We start from the raw sequence: 25,903 nt of genomic DNA, 5'->3' as shown, positions 1-25,903 counted from the left end.
AGCTGGCCGGCGCCGCGATTTGATTGGCGAAGCTCCGTGTCGGTCTCGGAGCGGTGGGGGAAGGGCCGCTGGCAGGCAGAGGCGCCTAGGGGCGGGGTGGGAAGGAGGACCGGCCAACCCTGGGGTGTGGGACTGAGAGTGCGTGTGTGTGGTGTGTCCGCCCGAGAAGGAAGGTGGCGAAGGGAGGAGAGCCCGAGTGGGTGGAGGGAGGGGAAGGGCGGGAGGAGAAAAAGGTGGGCGGAGGGCCAGGTGGGAGGGTGGCGGCTCACTCAGGACCCGGCGGGGGCAGCGCGATGAGGCGGGTGACCCTGTTCCTTAACGGCAGCCCCAAGAACGGAAAGGTAAGGGGTCGGGAGGAGGCGCGGCCGCCTGGCCGCGGGGGCGAGGCGCCGAGTGCGCGCCGGGCGCAGGCAGGGCTGAACTTGGGCGAGGGTTGGGAGCGGGAGGTGGGCGTGCGCCGGGGCGCGTCGGGTCCCCGCGGCCTCCGCCAACCCCGGCTGCGAGCCCCAGCCCGCCCCGCGCCTCGGCTGCCCGGGACCCGCGCCGACCCGGCTGCCTCTCCGCGGTCCTTGAGTCCAGCGTAGGGGTCCTGGAGGAGGAGGGAGCGGGGCGCGCCCAGGGCCGAGTTCCTCTCCCACCCCGTCCCCTGAGACCCCGCAGCCCCCTCGCCTGGCCAGAGCAGGCGCCTCTGTCCACCTGGGTGCTGAGTAATGCTGCCCGGGAAAGTGGCAGTGCCAACAAAGGCGTGTCAGACTGGCCAGGTAAAAAGAATTAAACTACCAGTGGAAGCGGGGGTAAATCCTAGGTCGGGTAGAGGATTTAAAAACAGAGACATCCTCATGATGGTTTTCCTCTGGCTCTTTTAGTGCCCCAATTACCTGAGCCCCGCTGCGGTAACAAACTTCTGTGCACGTTTTATTATTTCGCCTAATTTTGATTCCTCCGAAAACTCTGACAACAGACCAACAAGAGTTGATTTGACAGCCTTGGCTGTGTGGGGCCTTTGTTGAGGGTGTGGTGCTAAATATTTTCCCAGTGCTGGAGCAAGCCAGAATGAGTCCTGTTCCTTCTCAGTCTCCTGCCCCACCCATGAAAGTTGTTCAGCTTCTTTGGAAAATTTTGACTCTTCAAGGCAGGCGTTTATTGTGTGGCTGAGTGACACCCAGAAGCCGCTGAGTCTTTAGACTGGAGGTAAAAGTAAATTGGCCTCATTCTATTCATTCCCAGTATACTTTGATTCCTGACCATTCTGAAAACAATAATTTTTAAAATGGCACAACTGGCCAGGCACATTAAAAAAAAAATGTTTTTTCCACCTACTCTGCAGTTTTGAGTAAACATGTTCTGAACCACAGTGTGGGGTTTATTGACTATAATTTTGTGTTCTGGTCTTGGAGATTTAATACTCATACAAAACAGCATTGGCGTAAAGTCAAGTTCCTGAATTCCCAAACCTCAAAAATGTGCTTCATAACTTAACATTCCTTAAACCTGTTTTGTAGTTAGGTAACATTCCTAATCTGAAATCTATGTTGTTATTGAATGATAGAACCAAAGTGATAATTGTAGTACGCCCTCAAAGGCAAACCTCTTAACTGTTTTATCCACTATCTCTTGTGTTAGTCTATGAAAGACAAAGTTTTTAAACTGAGTCATAGATGTTTAGCTAAGTTCTAAATCTTCTTTGAATCCATTGAATTTTTTGGTTATCAGAATTAAGTTCATCTTTTTATATTGTTATTTTAAAACTATCATAGTTTTGACTAGCATAGATTTGGGGGTTTAAATTTTTTTTTTTACTTTAAAAATATTTTATCAGAGAATCTCAAACTGTTGGGAGAAAGGCAGCTCAAATAATCACAGATAAATGTTTACATTAAAAAGATCATAAAAATCCAAATAGGAAAAATACTAATTTGATTTAAATAGGATGATTTAAAAATATAAATAGGATACTAGTTTGATTTAATATTAAAATGAAGCAATGCTGCAGTCCTTATTAACTACAGAACATATTCTCCAAAGTTATCATGTTTCTTCTTCCTTCAGCTGATTAATAATAACAAAATACTATTTTGGCTCTTATTTGACAAAAGAACAGAATAATGCATAATAACCTGCATTTGTGTATGTATGTAGTGACTAATGAGATTGTCATGAACATGACACAAATGTTCATTTAGAACATGCTGAAACCAAGTGCTACTGAAATAAAGAGTTTTCCATCTACCAATAGGAATATCTATTTCACTTACATGTCCTTATTTACTTAGTTTTTATTTTTATTTCCTGGTCATAAGTATAATCTCTTATTTCAAGTAAGTTTTCATCTTATAGCTGGTATAGCAGTTGTGGGGCTGTGGCCATGGAGCTGGGTGTGGGCAGGCACACAGTTCTTCACAGGGTAATTCACCATAGCCTCATCACAGGTTTTCTGTGTATAAATAAATGTAAGTGTAACTGATGAATGTTTCTGATGTTGAAGAGAGGACTCTGGATTCTCTAACACTGGTTTCCTGAGTGGGATTGTATACCACAGGGTGTACAAGATGATCCATTGACATTTAGGAAGAAATACACCTATTATATTCTTTTTACTTAATAAAAAAAAATTTTTTTTCCTAATCTGGAAAAACTAACAGAGGCCTTCAGACACTTAGCACATCACCTGATCTCAAGTTTTCTGCAAAAAGTAAAGGCCTTCCCTTGTGGAAAGACCTGTAGCTAGACATGTCTTCACTTATGGGTTTGCTCTGACATACATGATAAGGAAGATTATGAGTGCCATTTATATCATGTAGTCTTAAATACATTGATCCTCACCAAATTGCCAAGTGATTTTAAAAGATTCCTCCACAGAAACTGCAAACTGAAGGAAATATTAATTATGCATGCACAAGTAAACAAGAAGAAAATAGCAGGGTTGCTACGTCTTCTAGCATAAATTCTCTTTGGATTTCAGAAGTCAAAAAGTTCGAAGTTTTAAAAAAGACTATTGGAGTCAGGTTTAATAATTGGTATTAACAATCGACCTGTCTTTTGGTATATGTTGTTTTTAAAATATTAGTGATGGTATGAGGTCATTCTCATTAGGAAGACATTTAAAAATATTTTCCATCACATGAAGACAAGTGGCCTCGGGTTTTTGTTGTTGTTGTTGTTGTTTCCTTTTTTTTTTTTTTTTTAATATGTAATGTCAACCTTGTATTTAGTAGAGTCTTACTTTAATGCTAAATATTATTTCAGGGATTATTTGGGAAAACATGTTCTGACAATAATATATAGTTTGTAAATAAATATACAAATGTTAGACCACATGCCCAAAAATGTTTCACCAATGGATTGCAGAATAAAAAATATTTGAAGTTCATAGTTTTTAAAAATTGGGATCTTTAAATTATGGGTTTTTAAAAAATTGTTGTTTTTAAATCACTCAAAAGTTATGCTTGCACCTTTCATCTTTTTCTCCAAATGCTTTAGAATACCCATTGTTCTCTTTAATATTCCCCTTAAGAGTTACCATTATGAAAATTGTTATGAAGATTCAGACATCTGAATGTAGTATGTGACTTCTGATCAAACTGATGTTCATTATACATTCATGCACCTCTTGAACACAAAATACTTTTTCTGAAAATTTCAAATACTTCAGAATAAACTGTGCAAATCATGATCCTTTGGTATACTGGAGTCCTTCATTCTTTCAGATAACACCAGAATACCTTTTGAGTGTGAACCATCATGCCAAACACTGAAGACATAGTAGGCATAGGAACATCTGCATTCTGTACTGATGTTTACTTTGTTGGTCCAGGAAATAACTGTTTTCTTCTGGCTTTGGTATTAGGTCAAAATACATTGAAGTTATTATATATCCAGATTTGAGAACCCTTTACACTATTAGAGCTCAGGAAAGGTAAAAATATATGTGAACATTTACCTCTGAAAATCTAAACATTAATAAGAATTTTGTGAGAATTACTCTTGAAGCTTAAACATTTCATGATATATTTATATATACAAAGGGATGCAATAAAGAATATTAATATACACATGATTAAAAAGAAACTATAACAAATGTCATAACCTGCCATTACAACCCAAGAACTAGTATATGACCAACAACTTGATGTGCTCATCCTCTTCCGGATTCCCCTGCCTTTCCCATAAAGGCAGACATTTTCATGAATTTTGTATTACTCTTGGCTGTTTTTTATTTCTTTTTTAAATTAGTATTTTTTGCCACGTATATATGGAAACTATATATTTTTTGTTGTCAGCTTTTAGATATATTGTATCTCAAGTTGATATCTTTATGAAGTCTTTTGCAACTGGATGTTTTCATTCAATATATTTCTGACATTCTATGTGTAATCTTCTATGAGTGATAGCATATGAGTGATATATTCATTTGCACTGTTTTATTGAAATTTATTATATTTTAAAAGAGTACCATAATTTTTCTACTCTCCCATCAATGGTTGTTTGGTTTTGGTCTTTGTGTTTTACTCTTAGCAATGCTGCCCTGAATATTCCTGTATTTGTCTCCTGCTGCACATAAGCAAACATTTTCTGGGGCAGTAGTGCTGTGCATCAGAATCTCCAGGAGGGCATGATAAAACATATTGCCAGACTCCATCCCCTGAAGATATGGGGTTGGGTTAAGTATTTGTTTCATCAGATCTTCAGAAATTTATAACATTACAGGTGTCCAGATCCTGCCTCTTAGAACTACTACTCTAATGCTATAGTGTATATGTGAAGTTGTAATTACCAGGTATTGAGGTATGCAAATGTTAAGTTTAAAAAAAAAATACCAAGTTGTTTTCAATCATTGTGGTCATTTATATTCCCATCAGTAATGCATACATTCTACCATGGATTCACATCTACTCCAACACTTGGTATTATCAGAATTTTTATTTTATTTTTCTTTTGGGAAGTACTGTGGATTGGGTACTCGGGGGCACTCAACCACTGAGCCACATCCCCAGCTCTGTTTTGTATTTTATTTAGAGACGGTCTCACTGAGTTGCTTAGCGCCTTGTCATTGCTGAGGCTGGCTTTGAACTCACGATCCACCTGTCTCAGCCTCCCAAGCCACTGAAATTACAGGAGTGTGCTACTGTGCCTGGCACAAGAATTTTCAATTTTAATATTCCCCTTCTTGATCTTAGAGTTAGATATGTCATCATTTTAGAACAAAATCATTTTTATTTTATAACTGCAAAAAGTGTAGTTAGAGTAAATTGAGTTCTACATTTTAGTTTTGAATTATAATTGGTGCTTTGGTTGAGAATCATGCATGAATTTAATTAATTGTGTATTATGTATATTACATTTTGGGGTATAAGAAAAAACTTTAAACATGTGCAGGTTTTAATTTTTAAATGTTGCAATTTGAAAGTGGTTTTTGTTTTTTTGTGGTGCTGATGATTGAACCCAAGGCTTTGTGCATGAGAGGCAAGCACTCTACCAACTGAACTATGTCCCTAGCCCTAAAAGTGGTTTTTAAAGGAAAATTATATTTAGCCAGGGCAGCTAGTCGTGGTGTACCATTTACTTTCCCAACTGATAGATAACTTTCACTTGTCATGGGATCTGAAATTTAGAAAGGATTAAGTCTAAATAGTAGAGTAATATGGTCATCATAAAGTTGAATTAAAATACTTCTCAATTTACTCTATTCCACAAGAATGATTCTTAGTGTCTAAAGTATTTAAGGAGCCAGTCGGTGACATGGTTCATGATGAGGAATATTATACTCTGGAAGCAAATAATCTTTATAAGCATGATCATTTTTTTGAGTGCTTGGCCTCTCTTTGGCTTAGTATGAATACTAAAATAAGATAAGTACAAATTGAGCATTCCTATCTAAAATTTGAAACATTTCAGATTAGTGAAACCTTAAAATCTATGCAAATATTCCAAAATTCAAATAAATAGATAAATAAAATATTTTTTAAAAATAAAAAATCTAAACCACTTCTGGTCTCACGCGTTTTGGATAAGGGATATTCAGCCTATATATATCTGTTAGCAGTTACATCTTTGATATACAAGATTTCCATTGCTTTTTCCTAACACAGTTATTATATAAAGAAATGTACATGTACTGCTCCGTTTGATCTCTAGTAACTTAAAAACCCCATTCTTGTGTATCACTTTTTTATGTTGATATATGTTTAAAAATCCAATTACCTGTTAATTTTAGTAATATTCTTAATATTTAATATTGTTGGTATTACAATGTACTTCCTTTTTATTTAGAATGCATGCACATTACCATTGATTCAAATCCACTCCAACACTTGGTATTATCAGAATTTTCCATTTTTAATACTTCCCTTCTTGATCTTAGATATGTCATCTAACTCTGGTATCAGTATGCATGAATGATTCTAGTTGAAAAACAAATCCCAAGTATAGACTTCCAAGTGAAAAACAAGTACAGTTAGACCAAGTTATGGAAAGTTTTACAATTTATGGAACTGTAAGTTTCTTCATATTTATTTTGTTTCCTCTAATTGACAACCCTTTGGTTATTCCACTTAAAAGAAGTTGTCAACTGCCAGACTCTCAACTACTAAAATCATCTTATTTGTAAAACTAGTGTCTAGAGCATTGGAGACATTAAAATAAAATGTTTTCCCCTTTCCGTATCAGTGATACAGGTTCATTATAACAAATTTGGAGAAAAAAAATCTCACCAAAATAAGCCAAAATTCCTTTATTCATAGATACCCACCTTTAATAGTTGTAAAAATGTTACTCTAAAATTGCACTAACATTGTATACTTTGTTTTGCAACTTAATGCCACTAAAGAAAAATAACTGACACATACAAAAAAGGTGTGTTCTAGTTCAACACTTTGATAGTAATGGAATTTCACTCAACATTCAAGAAACACTTGTCAGAGACCTACCTTAAATCAAGTAATGTAACATTTGACTAAACCTGTTCTTCTATTTAAACTGGTAGCAACTTATTTTGATTTCAGAGATTAGAGTTGCTCTGGGAATGTACTCAACTACTTTACCTGGTAACATTTGGTTACCTGTATTCACAAAATTAATAGCAACTTTTACAAATTTAAACTACTTCATTGAAACTTTATATATAAAGTCAGAAAATAATTGGTAAAATAATTATGTTTAATTCTGTTTTAGAATTGATTATGTGATAAAAGTTGAACTCAGTTCTTACCTTGACTCCTTAACAGTTTTCCAACTTGCAAGGGAATACCTATGGAGCTTTTGATTAGCTTGAGACTAGTCCTTATCAAACAATATATGTGGGTTTTTCTATCACAGAGTCAGATTTGACTTTATGGGGAAGAAACAAAAGATAGTAACACACCACTCCTCAATTTGTTACTGTCAGTTGCTATTTCATGAGAAAAACCTAATAGAATTAAAATAGATGTTACTTTGTTCTTTTTTTAATTCTAGTCTTTAGCACTGTCCAATAGAACTTCTGTGATGGAAGTATTTCATACTGTCATGCTTAACATGGTGACAGTAGCCATTGTAGTAGTAGTAAAGCACTTGAAATATGCTTAGGAAGGAATGAACTGCATTTTTAGATTTTAATTCACCTTAATGAATCAACATTTTAATATTCCTGTGTAGCCTAAGGCTTTTGCATTAAAAAGTGCAGCATTAGAATATAGCAAATGGCCTTTATTTTTTATTAGAATCAGATCACAGGAAACTCACATGGACAACAATTTAATTTAATTAGAAAAATAAGTCAAAATCTTAAGCTCTAATACTTAAGTACAGATGTTTAATATAGACAGATGCATTAATCTTGGATTCATTTATAGTGTGATCAATAGAAGCAAAGAAAATGCTGAGAGAGGAAGTTAACATTAGGGCAAGGAGGGAATATCAGGCAAAAGAAAGCTATGTAGAAATATATAAAATGCAGAGGTAAATAAGAGGAAGAAGAGAAGACTTAGAAAATTCTAGCAACCATGACCAGAATGTTGGATGTTGGAAAGGAGCCCCCTACCCTCCCCTAATAATATCTTGATATAAAATCATTGTGCATCTGCTTTGGCAATCTCTTGCTTTGTTCTTTCTCTTCACATTCTTTGCCTTAGCAAAACCAGATTTGCTGTACATAATGCCATATGTACTATATTGTCTTCCTTTTCTCCCCAGAATATGCAATAATAGGCTCTGTTGCAGAGGAGAACGATGATACAAAATTAGGGGACATTTTATTTAGGCTTCAGTTATTTATGACATGCCTTCTGTGTGTAAGATACTCTACCAAGGGCTTTACATTATTTTTTCCATCATGGTAAAGTATAAGAGTTTTCCATGTTAAATATTTTTAAGTATATAATTAATTAGTGTTGAGTAAGTAACATTCACAGTGTCTGTGACCATCACTGTTTATTTCCAGAACTTTTCATTATCCCAAGCAGAAATTAGGCATATCAATAATTCTCCATTCCCATTTCTGCTGTGGTGACTTCTAGTCTACTTTTTGTTCCTGTGATTTTGCCTGTTGTACCCTTATATAAGTGGCATCATATTTGTCCTTTTATGTATCTGGCCTATTTCATCTAGCATAATGTTTTCAGGCCTCATTCTTGCTGTGGCACGCATCAGAATTTCATTCCCTTTTAGCTGAATAATATTCCATTATATGTATGATATACCACATTTTGGTTATTCTGTCATCTATGGACACTTGGGTTGTGCATTGTTTTTTTATAGTCGGCTTCATCTCCTTGCGATTGTGCTTGCCTTCAACCCTTTCCCAAGTACCCCTCCTTGTAGGTCTCTTCCAGCCCACATCCAGGTCCAAGAGAAAAGAGCTGGAATCTGAGTGCTCTGCTTTTGCAAGATTGCACGCTGCTTTGTTAGGGAGCACCTCCCTCCATGCATTGCTATCCTTTTTTTTTTTTTTAATTTTTTATTGGTTGTTCACAACATTACAAAGCTCTTGACATATCATATTTCATATATTAGATTGAAGTGGGTTATGAACCCCCAATTTTACCCCCAATGCAGATTGCAGAATCACGTCGGTTACACATCCACAATTTTACAAAATGCCCTATTAGTAACTGTTGTATTCTGCTACCTTTCCTATCCCCTACTGTCCCCCCTCGCCTTGCTATCCATTTATTTAACTAAACTTGTCTGCTCCAGTCCCTGGTGGGCAGGAACATCATGGGTCCTCATTTCATGTGGCATTTTTACATTTGTATATGTTCATGGAAAGCCAGTCAGGTGCTTGTGTTCTGTGTTCAGCACCTCACCTGTTTTTCATTCCTAACTTCAGAGGTCCTTGTCTGGTAACACTACAACCATGTGGCTCAGTGATTAGGAACTAATCAAAAACCAGGTTTACAATGGTGACCAGAGCACAGAATTCATTTACATGAAGGGATTCCCAGGCCCCTGCTTAAGCAGTGGCAGCTGTCTTGTTTAAAGACAGTTGTTGTTATCCAGCTGTTGTATTCAGAATGTTAGATGCTAAAATGTGGCTTTTACAAAGCAATGAATATAAATAGTTATTGAAGAGCTGAAAAGTGGGAAATTGTTACCTTTCCTATGATAATTGATATATTAAAGGACATAATAAACTACTAAGTTATTCCTACGCTAAAAATGAATCATTCATATAAAAAGGAATAATATCAGAACACGAAAGACTTGAGGTACATAGTCACAGCCACTTTGCTAAGCCCTTATATTCATGAGCTCACTTCAGTTTCAACTTTCTGAGATGTTACTGTTATTTTCATTATCAGTTAAAGCAACAGAAATGTAGAATTTGTCTCAAGGTGACAGCTAGACAATGTCAGAATCTAGATTTAAGCACAATTCTACCTTTGGAACTGGATCAGCACTGTATTTAAGACTATAGATTGTTTTTGGTCAGTGGTGATTCTGTATTCTCTAATTTTGGTTTTCTACAGTGTGAGGCACTGAGTAAATTCATGAGTCATAAAAGAGAAAGGGACGCTATTAAGAACTCCTTGAAATATCCTTTTATATGATAATCTGATATTTTTAGTCCAATTTATAGTGTGATGGTTTGTAATTTGTGGGTGATGAAATTAATTGTATAAGTTGTTCAAATTAATCTGGTGTGTTTACAGGTGGTTGCTGTATATGGAACTTTATCTGATTTGCTTTCTGTGGCCAGCAGTAAACTCGGCATAAAAGCCACCAGTGTGTATAATGGGAAAGGTGGACTGATTGATGATATTGCTTTGATCAGGTAACCTACACCTTTTAATAATCTGTCAACACGGGCCCTCAGCTTCTTGGTGCTGTGCTGTTTCCCTTAAGCTGTATTTTCATCACTACAGGATTTGGTGATGAAGACAGGATTTGGCAAGTGATTGTCTAATATTGACTCTTTAGTATATTTCAGCATGTTGGTAGTCTTTCTGCATAGTTCATATATGAGTATGAGGATGTCTTCTTTGTGGTACTTGAGATAAAACCCAATAAGACATGCAGTTTTTAGTTTTAAAAATCAAATTGATCTCTTTTATATGCAACTGCTTATTGCTAAATTTATTTCCTAAGAATGCTTTGAATTTTATAAATATCACAGACCTAATTTTATAACACTTGCTAAATATGATAGAATTCTAGGTAGAGATAGCGTCAGAGGCCCACAACAGTAGTACTTTTCTGGCTTGTTTTTTATTTTTTAAATATCCCAAGCAAATCCTCTCTTAAAAATAAGTGTAAAGTTCATTGCATTCCTTCTTCAAAAGGTCAGTGAATTTTGGGGGAGGAAGAGATTTAACCAAACAAACAAAAGTAAAAAGAACACAAGTACTGCATATGCCTGTTATGTTGTAATTGACTTGCCTGAATTATCCATTTAGTTTGCAAAGGATAAGGATTTCTATTTTTAATTGATGGTGTGGAGATAATGATGTTCTAAATTATAGTTGTATATAAAGTTAATCCAGGCCAGAATGACCTTTCAATGTAGTGTACTGCCTTTAAAAATCAATCAGTTCTAGTTCCTTCATTTAATAACAAGGAAACTCTAAGCTTCTGCTTTATCCAGGGCATAGAGTTTCATAGTTGATTTTTGTTAATGAAAACAAACTTTCACATTAATCTAAAAAAAGTTAACTGACATCATGCACAAGTAGTATATTATAAACTATAATATACAAGCACATTAGGAGAATTTCTTCGTTTTTCAACATCTCTCTCCCAGCCTATCTTTCATTTCAGTAGAAAATTGAGGAACATCATTGAATGGTCTATATGTCAATCTAATTTTCAAACACAAATTCTGATTCTAAGAAAAAAACCAATGTGTTCTATAATGTCCTGTAATGTCTATAATTCAAAGAATATTACTGAAGCCTTCAGAGCTAGCTGTTTACTGGTTTCTGGTTCATAGTAGGGTCTCTTGATCATTTATTTATACTAATGGTGGGATGGATGGCAGGAGAGGAGGATATACACTGATAGTCTACAGTTTTAGGTTATATGTGATCATTTGTGTTTGGGTGTGTAGTGGGTGAGTGGTTATAGCAGTGACTTCAAATGTATTTTTCCTGGATTTAATATGAAAATGTATTTTTGTTTGCAAAGCACACAGCAGCTAATAATGATTTGGGAGAGAATTCCAATAATTTATTTAGGGGCAAAGAATTAAAGTTAAAAAAGAAGAAATTGACTATGACTTTAATCATATCCTTTGAGCATAATAGTACATTCTTCAGTTAATAAGAAAGCCAGATTCACAACTTGTGTAATGGGATTAGTTTAGTTTTGCTTTTTTTCTATTTCAAAAAACTTCCATGAACAGGATCTCATTTGAATTTAAAACCAGAGACATTTAAGTTAGGGAATTAACCAAAGCACTCAAAACTTAGCTTTTTCTCAGGGTAGATTGATAGCAAAACCTGTCTTTGATAGAATTTCAAGGAATAGTTCCTTAGTCAACAGATAATTATTGTTATTTCTAGATTTTGATGGTAGCTTTTTAAATTTTGATTTCCCCAGGGATGATGATGTTTTGTTTGTGTGTGAAGGAGAGCCATTTATTGGTAAGTGATTTCCTTAAAAGCCAATTTTGTCTGCCAAAATAAAAACAGATGAAATGGTAAATATTTTACCAAGAACTGTAAAGCTTAAAATTAAGAAGAATGTTGTGGCTATACTCAGATCTTCACATTCTTTGATTCCGCTTTTGGGTAATATATATTAATGTTCATCCTTATGATCATATTTTAGTATGGATACTTCATCATTTACCTGCCTTTAAAGTGCCCTGGACTTGTACATATTTTATAACGGTGACATAGTAGGGTAATTTTGATTTTAGAAATTACAAGTGTTTTAAGATTTTCTTTTTCATTGTAGTTGTTAAAATTTCTCTCGAGTGTTGTGTCACATCTTTGTCAGCATATATTGCTTGACAGTCCTTCACTACTGATTAAATTAAATCAGTCAAAATGTGACATGAGCCACACAGAGGCACATACACCTACCTACTTTTGATTTGGAAGACAGTATACACAGATGAAGACCTCAAAATAAAAAGCCTAAAGCTTAAGTAAAGTAAATATTCCTTAATGAGTACTTTATTTAATACCCTGAGTGCTTCTGAATTTGAAAGTCAGATGTAGAATCATATAAGAGTTTATCAAATTATAAACTTCAAGCTTCTATAGCTTCTTTTGTGTCATTTGTATCTTAGTGAAGCTATTGAAGAATCCTTGCTTTACATCTTTATTTGAATACCTTAAATATGTTACTCAGTTTCATTCTGGCACAAAGTTTTGGCATCAAAAAAACCAATCTTCCTTAAGTAATTATTTTTACTAGATCACCAGAGGATTTTTCCTTCTTTATAGTATTTTAATAGAATATTTCATGGCCTTCTGGGTGGTTCTGGGTTGATTTTTCTCAGGTATGCAGTCCTTTTAATATGTGGTATCGAGTGTGTATAGTTTTAATCTGAGAAAAGTGTTCTTGAACTTTATGCATTTTGTCTTCTTGCTTTGATTTTCTTCTTTCAGAACTTTTTTGTGTGTGCATTGGATCTTCTATACTTGTCTTTTGTATCTGAAGCTTTCTGTTATAAATCCTTCCACCTCTTTCTTTCTTTTTTTCTTATTTTAAAGCTATATCTTTTTATCTTTTTCCCCCTAAAGACATTATCTGTTGTATTTATTTACTTTGTGTTTCTTCTAATTTAGTCTTTTCTGAAAGGGTTTTTCCTTTATTTCTAATTCACTCCTTAGTTCCTTACCTCCTTTCTGAATGTTATAATTCTGTGTTGTTATTTCATACTTTTATTTATTTCTATTAGTATGTTTTAGAATATTAGGTTAGAGTTTTTATCTATCATAAGTCTTTCTTTTTGGCATGTTTTATCTTTAGGAATATGATTCTTTAATACTCTTGTTTGGATCTGATCTCATCCTTACCTGTTGCTCATTTTTACATGAAATTAGTTGTCCTTAACTTAAGAAGGGAGAGCTGACATAACAAAGTTTTTCTTATTTGGCTCTAGACTTCCCTTTTCTCTTGTTTTGTGAAGTGTTAAAAAATATCGGACTCATTTTCTACATATGTTCTGGTCTATTAGGCCTTCGTAACTTTAGTGGGCTGCTCTTTCTTTGGTTTCTGTTGTCTTTGTTTTATTCAGCTTAAATTCTTCCCCTGCATCTTGTTGTCATGTGAGCCTGTGTCCTTAGAAGGGAGCTTTGGTTTTGAGACATAATTCCCAGCCCTTTCAGGTCTCACCGCAAACTACTGGCATCGCCTGTCCCACTTTGAGTTGCGCAGCCAGCACCTCTGGTTCACTTTGGGAGTCTTGGGTTCATAGTGTACCCTGTCGCTTCTCTCTACTTTTTCCTTCACAGACACTGATAACATGCTGTCCTTAGAGCTGTACATACTGGTTAGAATACTTCATCACCTACTTTTGTTTTAGTGCTGCCTATGGGTTAGGGTTTTGCTGACCTAGGAACTCTGGTATACTTTAATGGTAGATTTAATTTGAAAAGTTACACCATCGTCATCATCCAGAATCCCCAGTCTTAATATTATTGTTATTTTCTACATCATCTCTAGATCCTCAGACAGATTCTAAGCCACCTGAAGGATTATTAGGATCGCACACAGACTGGCTAACATTAAATGTTGGAGGGCGGTACTTTACAACTACACGGTAGGTGGGGTCTATGTGTGTGTGGGGTGTGTGTGTGTGTGTGTGTGTGTGTGTCTCGCGCGCGCGCGCGCACATTTGCGCACAATTGAGAGAGTGAAAGGGACTGAATGTACTGTTTGTTTTTTCCTTCAATTTGCTGATTCCCTTAAAAGATATTCTAATTTGATATAGAATCTTTTTCTAGAACTTATTTTGAAGAAAAAAGTAGAATATAATACATATATCATTCCAGAGAAAGCATTAAAAGCATGAATTCAGTGTTTTAGAACATGCTTTTTAGATATCAGTGATACACAGGCAATGCAAATTAAAACTGATAGCATTAAAATCTGTAGGACTACAACTACTTATGTTGAAGAGATCAGAAAAATCTAAGTGTAGAACATCTAGAATATTGTGATATAATATCTTGCTAGAAGATTAGATAGCATGTAAATTGAAACAAACTAAAACCATATTTAAATCAGAGGAAGTACCAGATTGGAAGGGAGTTTAATAAATGGCAACTTATTGCACGTTTTTGTTTCCCAGCATTACTCCTCCCAGGTTATAGCATGCATCTTTTTGAGAGAACAGCTGAAATCAAGTATGCTCTTGACTTAAATATGTTTGTTTATAAAGACACATGGAGAAATCAATTTTTTTCCCTGACTTCTTAGGAGCACTTTAGTGAATAAAGAACCTGACAGTATGCTGGCCCACATGTTCAAGGACAAAGGTGAGTATAACACATTGTTTTCGCATTTTGTGTGTTCTATTTGTATGTGTTGACCTTATAACTGCTGGCCTTCTGTACTTTTAGTGGTATCAACAGTTTTCATTGGAGTAAAACTTGCTGGTATATTATATCATTTTTCTTCCATGAATTTTAACTTTATTGTTTGCTTATGGGGGGCTTTCTTCATTATAATGCTAACACAGGTGTCTGGGGAAATAAGCAAGATCATAGAGGAGCTTTCTTAATCGACCGAAGTCCTGAGTACTTTGAACCCATTTTGAACTACTTGCGTCATGGACAGCTTATTGTAAATGATGGCATTAACTTATTGGGTGAGTAGTCAGCATAATTCCTCACATTCTTTAAAATTAAGATTTTTATTTTGTTTTCCATTAGTAATGTCTATTTTCATAGAGTGAAATATATCTTTTCTACATTTTCAACTGTAAGTTTTCACATATATGAATATTTATAATTACAGAAATAGGTACTGGCATAGATAGTCTTTCAGGTCTGTAGTGTTTGTTTATATAGGTCAGCTTTCTACTAGATTCATTTTATAAAATGTTGTTTTTAATTAGTTTAGTTTCTCTTGAACATTGCCTACAGGTTCTCCTAAGTAAGTAAATGATTTAAAAATAATCTGTAGTAATTTTCTTGAAACCAAAAGGTAGTGAGGTGGGCTGGGGTCATAGCTCAGTGGTAGAGCACTCACCTAGCACGGGTAAAGTGCTGGGTTCCATCCTCAAATCCACATAAAGGTAAATAAATAAAGGTATTGTGTCCATCTACAACTTAAAAAAAAAATGTAGTGAGAGGCAGAGTTGAAATTCAAATCCAAGTTTAATTGGTACTAACAGAAAATATACTGAATATCACTCCCTTTTCTCAAGGCTACATGTATAGGTTTTATATTTATAAGGCGTTCTGGAAGTTTTCATGAGTAATTCTGAATGTCGAATTAGAAATACATACATACCACATTCCCTGAGAGGTTCCTATTTGCCCAGATGATCTTGGAAAACTGATAACAAGGCCCACTAGAATTCTTTAAGGTGGGCTTCTCCCAGGGGCAAATACTCTGTTGAAGCTGGAGAGGGAAGCCGGCCTGGCATGGACAGGAGAGCAGGTGTCAGGGAATTCCCTGAGTGGTATACTGGCCATCAATGACCTTTATTTTGCAATTGGATTACTGGAGATGAAATTTGGTTTCACTAGAAAAGATCATTTTCTTCTTCCCAAGTAACTGCTTACTGTTTTCTTTACAAGTATAGAATTGTTTGAGGGGAAGGATTATGTCTCTTACTTTCTTTGTCATTTCTGAGTTCCTAGTGGTTTTTTAAAACAAGTGGACTCAGCCAACTGACTCTGAGTCTTTATTTGAAAGAAAGTGAGTCCAGATTTCCTCCTGCATACTCTGAAGAGAGACAGGAAGCATATCAAGATACCTAAAGGATGTCTGAATAGGTTCCTTTTTTTTTTTTTTTAACCAAATTAATTAAAGCAAGTGATAGGTGAAATTCCTTTTGCCATTTAGAAATATCTTTAAAATTTTTATTTTGGTGTAAAAAAAATTCTGAATTAGACTTTAATTTTAGTTTTTATTTTTTTAGTTGTTGATAGACCTTTACTTTTTTTATTTATATGTGATGCTGAGAATCGAATCCAGTTCCTCACACATGCTAGGTTACTGCTGAGCACAGCCACAGACAGCCACAGCCCCCTCAATTATACTTTTGACTTTCATTGTGAAACTGATTTAAACTTCATTCATATTCATTTTTTGATTAAGTTAAATATATTGTGGAAAACCTAATCAGATTCACTCCATTAAAAAGGAGTTAAGCGAACTGATCATTTTTTATTATGTTCATAATGAAATCACTAAGTCAACTCTTGTAGGAATAGGTAGTGTTAACATTTCTTGTTTGTGACCCACTTAAAGCAATTATCAGAAATAACTGAAATATGGAAGGCTTTGTTGTGATTTATTTTCTATTTTCTTTCACAGAAAAATCTGTCTCAGAAATATTTTTCAGTATTCTATGTGTACATTCTAAACATTAGTTACTTGTCTACTATTGACTAACACTCTACTTGTTGAATTTCAGTCTCATCATGAGAATGTAACAAAGAATTCTATAAATATCAAAATGAATTGTGATCATAAAAGTCACATCCTTTGTTCTGATAGGTGTATTAGAAGAAGCCAGATTTTTTGGTATTGACTCACTGATTGAACACCTAGAAGTAGCGATAAAGGTGAGGTTCTTTTTACCGTGGCTAGTATTACATTTATTGTAGGTATTGCCCAAAAGGCCACACTAATTTTTTAATACCTGTTCCAAGAACTCCCAACCACCGGAGGATCATTCACCAATATCCCGAAAGGAATTTGTTCGATTTCTGCTAGCAACTCCAACCAAGTCAGAATTACGTTGCCAGGTAATTAAAGTAGATTTTAACATGTCTTATTTGTATTATCTAATTTGTGAATAAAATTTTACATTCTGTGGTTCATTTTTGTTTTGTTTTGCTTATTTTCCTTTATTATGCAAGAATGAAATGCAATTATGGGTCATAGCCTTGATTTAATTTTAAAATGATTAGCAGAAAAGAGATGCAGTAGTTTTCTTATTGTCTAACTATGCCTTATGTAGTAGTTCTTGAGTAAACATGGAAAATGCAGCAATTTTTAACAAGTTATTGGCACAGTTGCTACGTATGGCTGGTCTGTGGCAGACACTTTGACTTTTGTGTATTGTAGCATTATAGATTTTGAAAATCACAATGCCCATTTTTTTCTTAATAAAACTGTCTTGAATTCTTGAATTAATAAAATAATTTAGTTACAAATAATCAAGTTGAACTAAAATAACTTACCAGCAGATACATGACTAAGAAGGATGTCCGGCACATAAAGGAAGTATAGTCAGGCCATATCCTAATTCACATATAGATAAAACTTCTTTTACAAGGAACCCATTAAGGACATATACATACTTCATGTATCCAAGTTTCATTTGTTCATGCTTTGTAATAAATTCCAAGTGACTGAACCACCAATTGCTTCTAAAAGAGTTGGTGGTTAGCTCTAGTAATTATATTCAATACAAACAGATGGCTTAAGCATTATGACAGTTTGTGCTTTTTAATTTCAGGGTTTAAACTTCAGTGGTGCTGATCTTTCTCGTTTGGACCTTCGATACATTAATTTCAAAATGGCCAACTTAAGCCGCTGCAACCTTGCACATGCAAATCTCTGCTGTGCTAATCTTGAACGAGCTGATCTTTCCGGATCAGTGCTTGATGTAAGAATCATTTTTGGTTATGAGGAAAATTAAAATTTTAGGCTACTGAGCAATCTCAAAGAACAGGAGTTCTATCTGTGTCTTATTGGAGCTTTTTAAATAGTAGACAGATCATTTACTATGTTGGTGTATAAAACTAGCTGAAGGCTCACTCTAAAAGTGGAATGGGTTGTTTTCATAAGTTTGATATCCTTTATGTACATAGATCTGAAAGGTTTAGCAAACAATAAAAATGAACTCTTAAAATTAGATCCTGATTTCAATATAGTATCCTAAATCTATCAAAACTGGTATTTTTGGCCAGATGGTGGCTCAGAGCTATAACCCCAGTAACTTGGGAGGCTGGGGTAAGGGGAGCACAAGTTCAAGGCCAGCCTCAGCAATTTACTTGGGATTGAATTCCGGGGCACTTGACCACTGAGCCACATCCCCAGTCCTGTTTTGTATTTTATTTAGAGACAGGTCTCACTGAGTTGCTTAGTACCCCTCGCTTTTGCTGAGGCTGACTTTGAACTTGCAATCCTCCTGCCTCACTCTCTCAAGCTGCTGGGACTACAGGCATGCACCATGGCACCCTGATCTACACCCAGCTTTTGCCTTACAGTTTTTCAAACAGTTTCACATTCAGCTTCCATTTTGATAATTATAATTTGTGAAGGTCTCATGTTAACATCAACTTTGTAGATGAGCTTCCTGGCTTATCTAGTTCCTAGAGTTCAGAGCTAATGGCATGAACTCTTTAAGACGAATTTACAATTTAAAACTCAGATGTTTATTTTTTAACTTTTTACTCTCTGCACTCGCTGCATTGTGCATTGTGGTGTGAGCGCTGGAGCTGGCAGTGTCTTGCAGCCATGGTTGGTACAGAAAGACCAGAGCGGTGACTTGTTAGTGTGTTGTTGCTAATTAATCCCTTTAATTGTTGGCATTTGTATTCTGGCCTTTGAAATGAAAGTAGTAGTAGCCTCTTGAACAATCAAGAAGTTCATTTCTTGGTTTCTACAGTGATCAGAGAAAATCCATACCCATCCTAAATTTCTGCCTTCTTAGTCATACATTTAGTCATATGGTCATGCTCAAGGCTGTTGATACAAATAGGAATAGAGTGTAATAGTTCTGACTGCGTGGGTTCTTTATTTAAACCCTTTTCCATGTGAAGTGAGCATGCTACTGTTTATTTGGCATGTTTCTCTTTTAAAAGAATTCTTCTAAAAGAAATGTTTCTTTAAAACATCCTCAATTCTTATTGTGTTTCATTAAAAGAGTCTTCATAGTAAACAAAAATAATTGCAAATGTATTGAATTGAGCTTCCCACCCCACCCCCCCTAGTTTTTTCTTTTACTGTTTACACCAATGGGAATAAAATCATGAACCTTAAAAACCAGGACTTTTTTCTTTGCAGTGTGCAAATCTCCAGGGAGTCAAGATGCTTTGTTCTAATGCAGAAGGTGCATCCCTGAAACTGTGTAATTTTGAGGATCCCTCTGGTCTTAAAGCCAATTTAGAAGGTGAGATCTTATCTTTAAATGTCTGTTCCAGGGTGAAAGCAGACCAGGAAGTAAAAAGCTCCAGGAAATCATTGCTAAGGGTCGAAAAGAAAAGAGTGGCAGTAGGGGACAGGTTTTATCTGCTGTTGTATTTGGAGAGATTGCAAAGGGTCAGTTGCTTCCTTGGTCTTGGTCATATACAAACCAAACTTGAGGACTCAGAGATAAAGTCTCAAATAGTTAATGAGGCTTCGAGTTGGACAATTAAATATCAACATCTTAACCCTCAAGTAGAATTAAATACTCTTATATTGACCAACAGGAAGAATTTCAGTTTGCAAAACGCCAAATTTTTTTGTCCGTTTTTAATAATTTATTATTGCTTTGTCGGGTTTGTGAATTGGGCATGTTGTTCACTTGTATTTTTAGGAAACACGTTTTTATCTTCCACGTCATGAACAATTTATGGTGGCATAAAAGTGCTAACCACCTAAGATAAGATTGATTGCTTGGGCTAGGGTTGTGCCTCAGTGGTAGAGCACTCGCCTAGCATGCATGAGGCACTGTGTTGGATCCTCAGCACCACATACAAATTTAAAAAAATATTGTGTCCCCTGTAAGATTGATTTCTCCCCTCAGAAATACCTATGAAACATTCTTAATTCATGCTGAAAGCAAACAAGCTGCTAGCATTGAATTCTTCACATGTGTAAGCCAGTTGAGAATGACACTTAAGGTTCATTTCCAAAAGTATAAGAAGACCATCCTCATTTATCCTCTAATCATCTTGCAGTTTGTTGAAGGTAGATAATTAGACATATTTTTAAAGTTAAACTGCTCTCCAAATATGTTCTCTGTAGGTGCTAATCTGAAAGGTGTAGATATGGAAGGAAGTCAGATGACAGGAATTAACCTGAGAGTTGCTACCTTAAAAAATGCAAAGTTGAAGAACTGTAACCTCAGAGGAGCTACTCTGGCGGGAACTGATTTAGAGGTAAGTTCACCAATGCCTGGTGTTTGAGTAATCTTAATTACTGAGTATCTCAGGTAAAACTTATTGAAATTATTAGGGAAGTAGTTGGCTGGTAAAATGCCCAGTAACATGCTGGGGCAGTTAGAGGGATATTTTCCTTTCAATGGCTTGTTCAAACATTTCAATTCCAGAGCAAGTCCATCACCTGAGGCTTAGATCTAGTTCCAGGTGTGAAGACTCTTCTGACATTCAGTCTCCATTTATTTCATCTCATCTTTTTCTTGGATCTTTAAGTTCAATAGTCTTTTATTAATGTAACTACTGTGTTTTCATTAACTTTAATTCCAAACACTTTTATAGGCCAGATTATTCTTGAATGACTTGGGAAATTTAAATGATATCCACGTTTGAAAGCAGATTCAGGAAAAGCCTATTTTATTTTTTTAACTACCTTTATTTTATTTCTTATATTTTATGTGTTACTGAGGATTGAACTGAGTGACTTACGTATGCTAGACAAGTGCTCCATCACTGAGCTGCAGCCATAGCCCAGGAAAAGTCTATTTTTAAATTGGCATTATACCCTTTTTGAATCTCAGCTAAAGATTTTAATCTTGTCCAGTTAACTTTTTCATAAGAATTATATTCTATTTGTGACTTGCAAATGTAGCAGTAGACTTCGTGGCTGTTGATGCGTCTGCAGCAGCGCTGTCTGGTCACACACTCTGCATGCGGGTGTGTTTCAGATCCATGCTGTTCAGTACAGCTGCCACACAGAACTGCTGGGCACTGCAGCTATTCTCAACTGAGAAATTGATTTTCAAATTTTACTTAATTTTAACTCATTTATATTTAAATAGCCACAAATGGCTCATGGCTATCATATTAAATAATATAGTTTTATACAAGCAAATCTGGTACAGACAGGATTGTAGAAGACAGTAGGTGAAAATTTAGCTTGCTGCTGATTTTGTAATGGATGTTTTTGCCTTGATCTTGATAGCTCTCTGAAATTGAGAGCCATTTAAACTTAAAGGCAAGAAGAACCAGCCTCAGGTTAACAATATAATCCTATTATGAGCATAGTTATTTGTTATTGTCACTTAAGGTCATAGGTTTTTTTCCTTGGTTTCAGCTATCATGTAGTCAGTGTGGTTAAGCAGCAAAAGCCTTTCTCCCTCCAGCTGATTGCAAAGACTGATCCAGTTGACCATTAAGGGGCAGCTGTGAACATTTGGCTTCTTAAGAGGCTCTATGTAGTCACCCTTCTCTCACCATCCCTTAGGGACTTTACCAGAATCTGTCTCATCTTTCCCTTATCTTGAGAAATTAACAAACAGCTTCCAGTTGTGGTGGTTATGCCACTGTATATATCTACCTAAACTCATTGAATTATACACATATATTTGGGGTTTTAAAAAAGGCAGTTTCCTACTATAAAAACATCAGGACTACAAAATGGAAAAATCTACTATACAGTTTAATTATTAAGTAAAAATCTCAATATTTTTTCTAAATAGTCTTCCCCCGTCTCATGCCTTTCCTTATTGTTATTTTGGGATGTGGTAAAAATAGATAATAGTTATTATATTGGAATTCATTCTTGATTTTATTTACCTGCTTCCTCTTTAACCTTGATTGTACATACTTGTGGTGGTCAACTTGAGCATCACCCAGGAATAACATTGCAGATAGAAGATCTGACTTTAAGATACATGGTCAGGAGTGTTCCAGAAACTGTTTTGTTATGTAGGAACACTGTCCTAATATGCCTAGAAATCTTTGTGAAAGAAACACATAAGGCCCTAGATCTCCATAGATGTTACATGAATCTTATTTTGTCTTACAGAACTGTGATCTGTCTGGGTGTGACCTTCAGGAAGCCAACCTCAGAGGTTCCAATGTGAAGGGGGCTATATTTGAAGAGATGTTGACACCACTACACATGTCCCAGAGTGTCAGATGAGAATCTCAGGGGCTGGAGGAAGATGTCTGAGATGAAAAATGTTCTCCTAATCATTTTCTTTCTCCACTCTCTCAGTTATCTAGAAAAAATAACACTGTAAAGGAATTTAAAAAAAAAAAGTTTAGAGGATTATGCTTGTTCTCAGCAGTGCATAAGGGAGAAATTGAATTTTTTCCATATTCTGATTTTAACAGAAAAGCACTCATTTAATAGTTGTAGGGAAACTTAGATTATATTGCTGCCTTTTGAATGGGGTAGGGAGATATGCTTGGTCTTATGACCAGGAATATATTATCTATTTTATTTGCTTTTAAATAGGCATGATGTGGAAATCCATCTTGGATTAAGATGCATTTGAGAAATTTAATTTATGAAAAGCACAACATATGCAACTATATTTATTGAATACCTAGATGCAGTATGGATATTTAAATTGTTAAACTTTATGAAAAGTTTGGAAAGGTTGTTCAGGTTTATGAATAGCTTTAGCAATGCCTCCCCTCTTTATGTACCTGTCACACTGTATGAATATGGTGAGGTCATACTCCCTAAGGCTCTCTTTTCAGGTTTATTTTTATAATGTTTACTTTTAGAACAAAACAATAGCTAAATTAGAAAAATAGCCTGTTGTTCCTATTGAGGCAGAGAGGAAAGATAACGTTGTACATCTTTATTATATTGAAGATTTATTGGAACTCTCCAGTTGAAGGATGAATTTGCCTACAGTTACAACTTTTGAATGAGCATTCCTCAGAAGTTCATTCTAGGCAAGTTCCACTCAACATCAGACCAGGAGGTTCTTTCTATTTATACTACTAACCTAATTTTCTCAGATACAATCAATATATAAGCATAGGATGATACTTCAAAACCAAAAAACCAAGGTTCATCTTTAATAGCCACTTAAATAAAATGTCAAATGGTTTAAATTGGGCCAGCTTAAAAATAGGTATCAAATCCAAAACTGCTGCAATTAAGAGTATAAAATACAAATTAAAGGACAAAATAACTTTTTAGAAGGCAATACAATATAATTGCAGCTAAAATCTTACAGTGGGAAACGAGGATATTTAAACTGGCTATTTGATTAAACCATCAAAAGAAACTAATAAATAAATAAAAATAAAGGCATTTGGATGGCCTAAGATATTAATCAGTCAGCACCTGTGGTTCTTTTACTTATATTTGCTGTTGTGTGTCTTTGGTTTTCAAATTGTAACCCAATTTTCCTGAGTCCTTTTCTTTCTGCCATAGCAGAGTCAGGGCCTTTACTTCCCTCCCAATACCCCAGTGTCCTTATATCTGCCCTAGAGCAGGGATATAAGCTGTGTCCAAATGGGTTCTGAATCCTGCTTACTCATCAATTTTAGGCAATGAATCATTAAAAACCACTTCTGTCTCCTTTGGGAGAAGGACATATTTCAGTGTTTCCATAGCTTACTCTTCTATATCTACATATGCACAGCTTTCCTTAACAGTAAAGGGCACATATGCACAGTGGGAGGAGATCAGACCTTTACAGGTGAAGGAAAGCAACTTTAGAAATGAATTATTTTCTTTGCTTTATTATTTTTACCAAGACAGATAAGTATTGTATTGAGAGATTCTATTTTCATAATCAATATGTGCCTAAATAATATTTAAATCATTTCACTCTATACTATATTTTCAATAATTATAGAATGTGTTGTTCATTCACTTAAGGGTACCTCTGTAGACAAACCTAAAACTGCAGAAGGTTCTGAAAGATCTAAACATGGTGTTTTCAGAAACTGCAGGCTTGGGATCTAATGTATACTGCATTAATAAATGATATAAAACAAAGAAAAAGCCTTTCTTCTCTTGCTTTGGAAAATCAACACTTCTGTTTACCTTTTCTTCAATATGGGTTGACAACCAGCCCTGAAGGTCTAGATGAAAAAGAAAATACAACATAATACTTGCTATTGGGTAGTCTCTTTGAAAGTGCCATTAAATTCATTTTTTTATGATCTGCCCTTCAAAATCCACCATGCTAACAATGTGGGAAAAAACTATTAGTTCTGAACAAAAGAAAAAACTGCCTTCCAGTAACTTATTCAGGTTGTGTTACTCTTTAACTGGTGTACATTACCAGTTAGTTTTGTTGAGTAAACAGTATGCCCCCAAACATTTTTGCCTGACAAGAAGAGCATTCCAAAGAGGAAGAAAGTTTCAGAATAGTAAAACTTCCATTAGCTTCATTGATGAAACATGTCTGTACATAGCTAAAAATGAAGTGTTGGGGGAGAGTTAGGGTCAGGTTTTAAACTTAAAATTGGTTAGACTCTCTATATTGATAAAATCAGTTCTCCATACTTACATTAGCTACATTGAAAAAATTCAATTCTCTATGGTTAGATTAGCTAATTAAATTCAGTGCCCTCTCTGAGTAATTGTCTAAAGCAATATGTGTTATGCTCTGATGTAGTCTAGTTCCTTCAACTAGTTTCAAGGAAATTTTAATAGGAAGCGTCAAGCTATTCTTATGAAGGTTTCCATTACAAATCAGTATATAACTTTTCTCTAGTTATTTTATGAACCTGTTGTTTATACTGTAAATCTGTCCTCAGGTCAATTCTAATGGTCTTTAATATGTGAAAAAAAAACCCTAGAATTTTATTAAATCCCCAAGCAGGATAATATATTTAAAATTAAATATTCACCAGTACAAGAAAAACTGGTTACATTATTTCAGTAGAAAACACTATATCTGAGGATTAGTTCTCTGCCAGCCTTTCACAATTGGATTAGACTGTCAGCCAGAGTTACCCTTGAGTTCTTCCTGCTGAGATTTTACATTAGGGCAGATGAGGATTTTTTCCCATCTGTCATTCAGCAAGATTATGAAATTATAATAGTTTTGAGGTGTTTTCATGTTGAAAATGAAGCAGTTTTCTCTCTAAAGCCATTCTTTCAAATTTAGGACAGAACTATGACAACTATAAATTCCATGTTTAATATTTAACCTAATTTATTAAACTCCACTCCTTGATCAGCTGACCTAATCGTGGAATCGTGAAAAGATTCAAACTATCACTAAAACATCAGAAACTCATTGATTCCATAGTGGTTTGATAGACTGCTTGGTGCTGCAGAAAGTAAGACAAGACAAATTTGGCTTTTGCCCTTGAGATCTGTTGGATCTAAGAGAAGACTGATGCAGACTTAAAAGACATGCAGCACTGAATAGCTTCATAGATCATGTTGCTGTGCTCATCTTAAACATTGCAAAGCATAT

The 25,903-nt window shown here is 35.4% G+C and overlaps 1 protein-coding gene across 3 annotated transcripts; it reads left to right on the top strand.

The window, feature by feature from the left end:
* Positions 1-146: 146 nt before the first annotated feature.
* On the top strand, positions 147-24,462 carry KCTD9 (potassium channel tetramerization domain containing 9). 3 transcript variants are annotated; one of them, XM_081269063.1, is made up of 12 exons: positions 147-341; positions 10,128-10,249; positions 12,013-12,056; positions 14,092-14,188; positions 14,848-14,906; positions 15,110-15,238; positions 17,101-17,168; positions 17,256-17,351; positions 18,068-18,217; positions 19,621-19,726; positions 20,566-20,699; positions 22,528-24,462. In XM_081269063.1, exons 1-12 carry the CDS (start codon positions 294-296, stop codon positions 22,642-22,644), a joined length of 1,170 nt encoding a protein of 389 aa, XP_081125189.1. In that variant the 5' UTR covers positions 147-293; the 3' UTR covers positions 22,645-24,462. The 3 variants fall into 3 exon arrangements, with proteins under 3 accessions (XP_081125189.1, XP_081125190.1, XP_081125191.1); XM_081269065.1 differs by lacking the exon at positions 147-341 and adding an exon at positions 349-761; XM_081269064.1 differs by lacking the exons at positions 10,128-10,249; positions 12,013-12,056 and having other exon boundaries at positions 183-341.
* The last annotated feature ends 1,441 nt before the right edge of the window (positions 24,463-25,903 follow it).

This window comes from Spermophilus citellus, assembly GCF_964194105.1.
Source record: "Spermophilus citellus genome assembly, chromosome: 16".
Lineage (NCBI taxonomy): Eukaryota > Metazoa > Chordata > Mammalia > Rodentia > Sciuridae > Spermophilus > Spermophilus citellus.
This window is presented reverse-complemented; position numbering and strand designations above follow the sequence as displayed.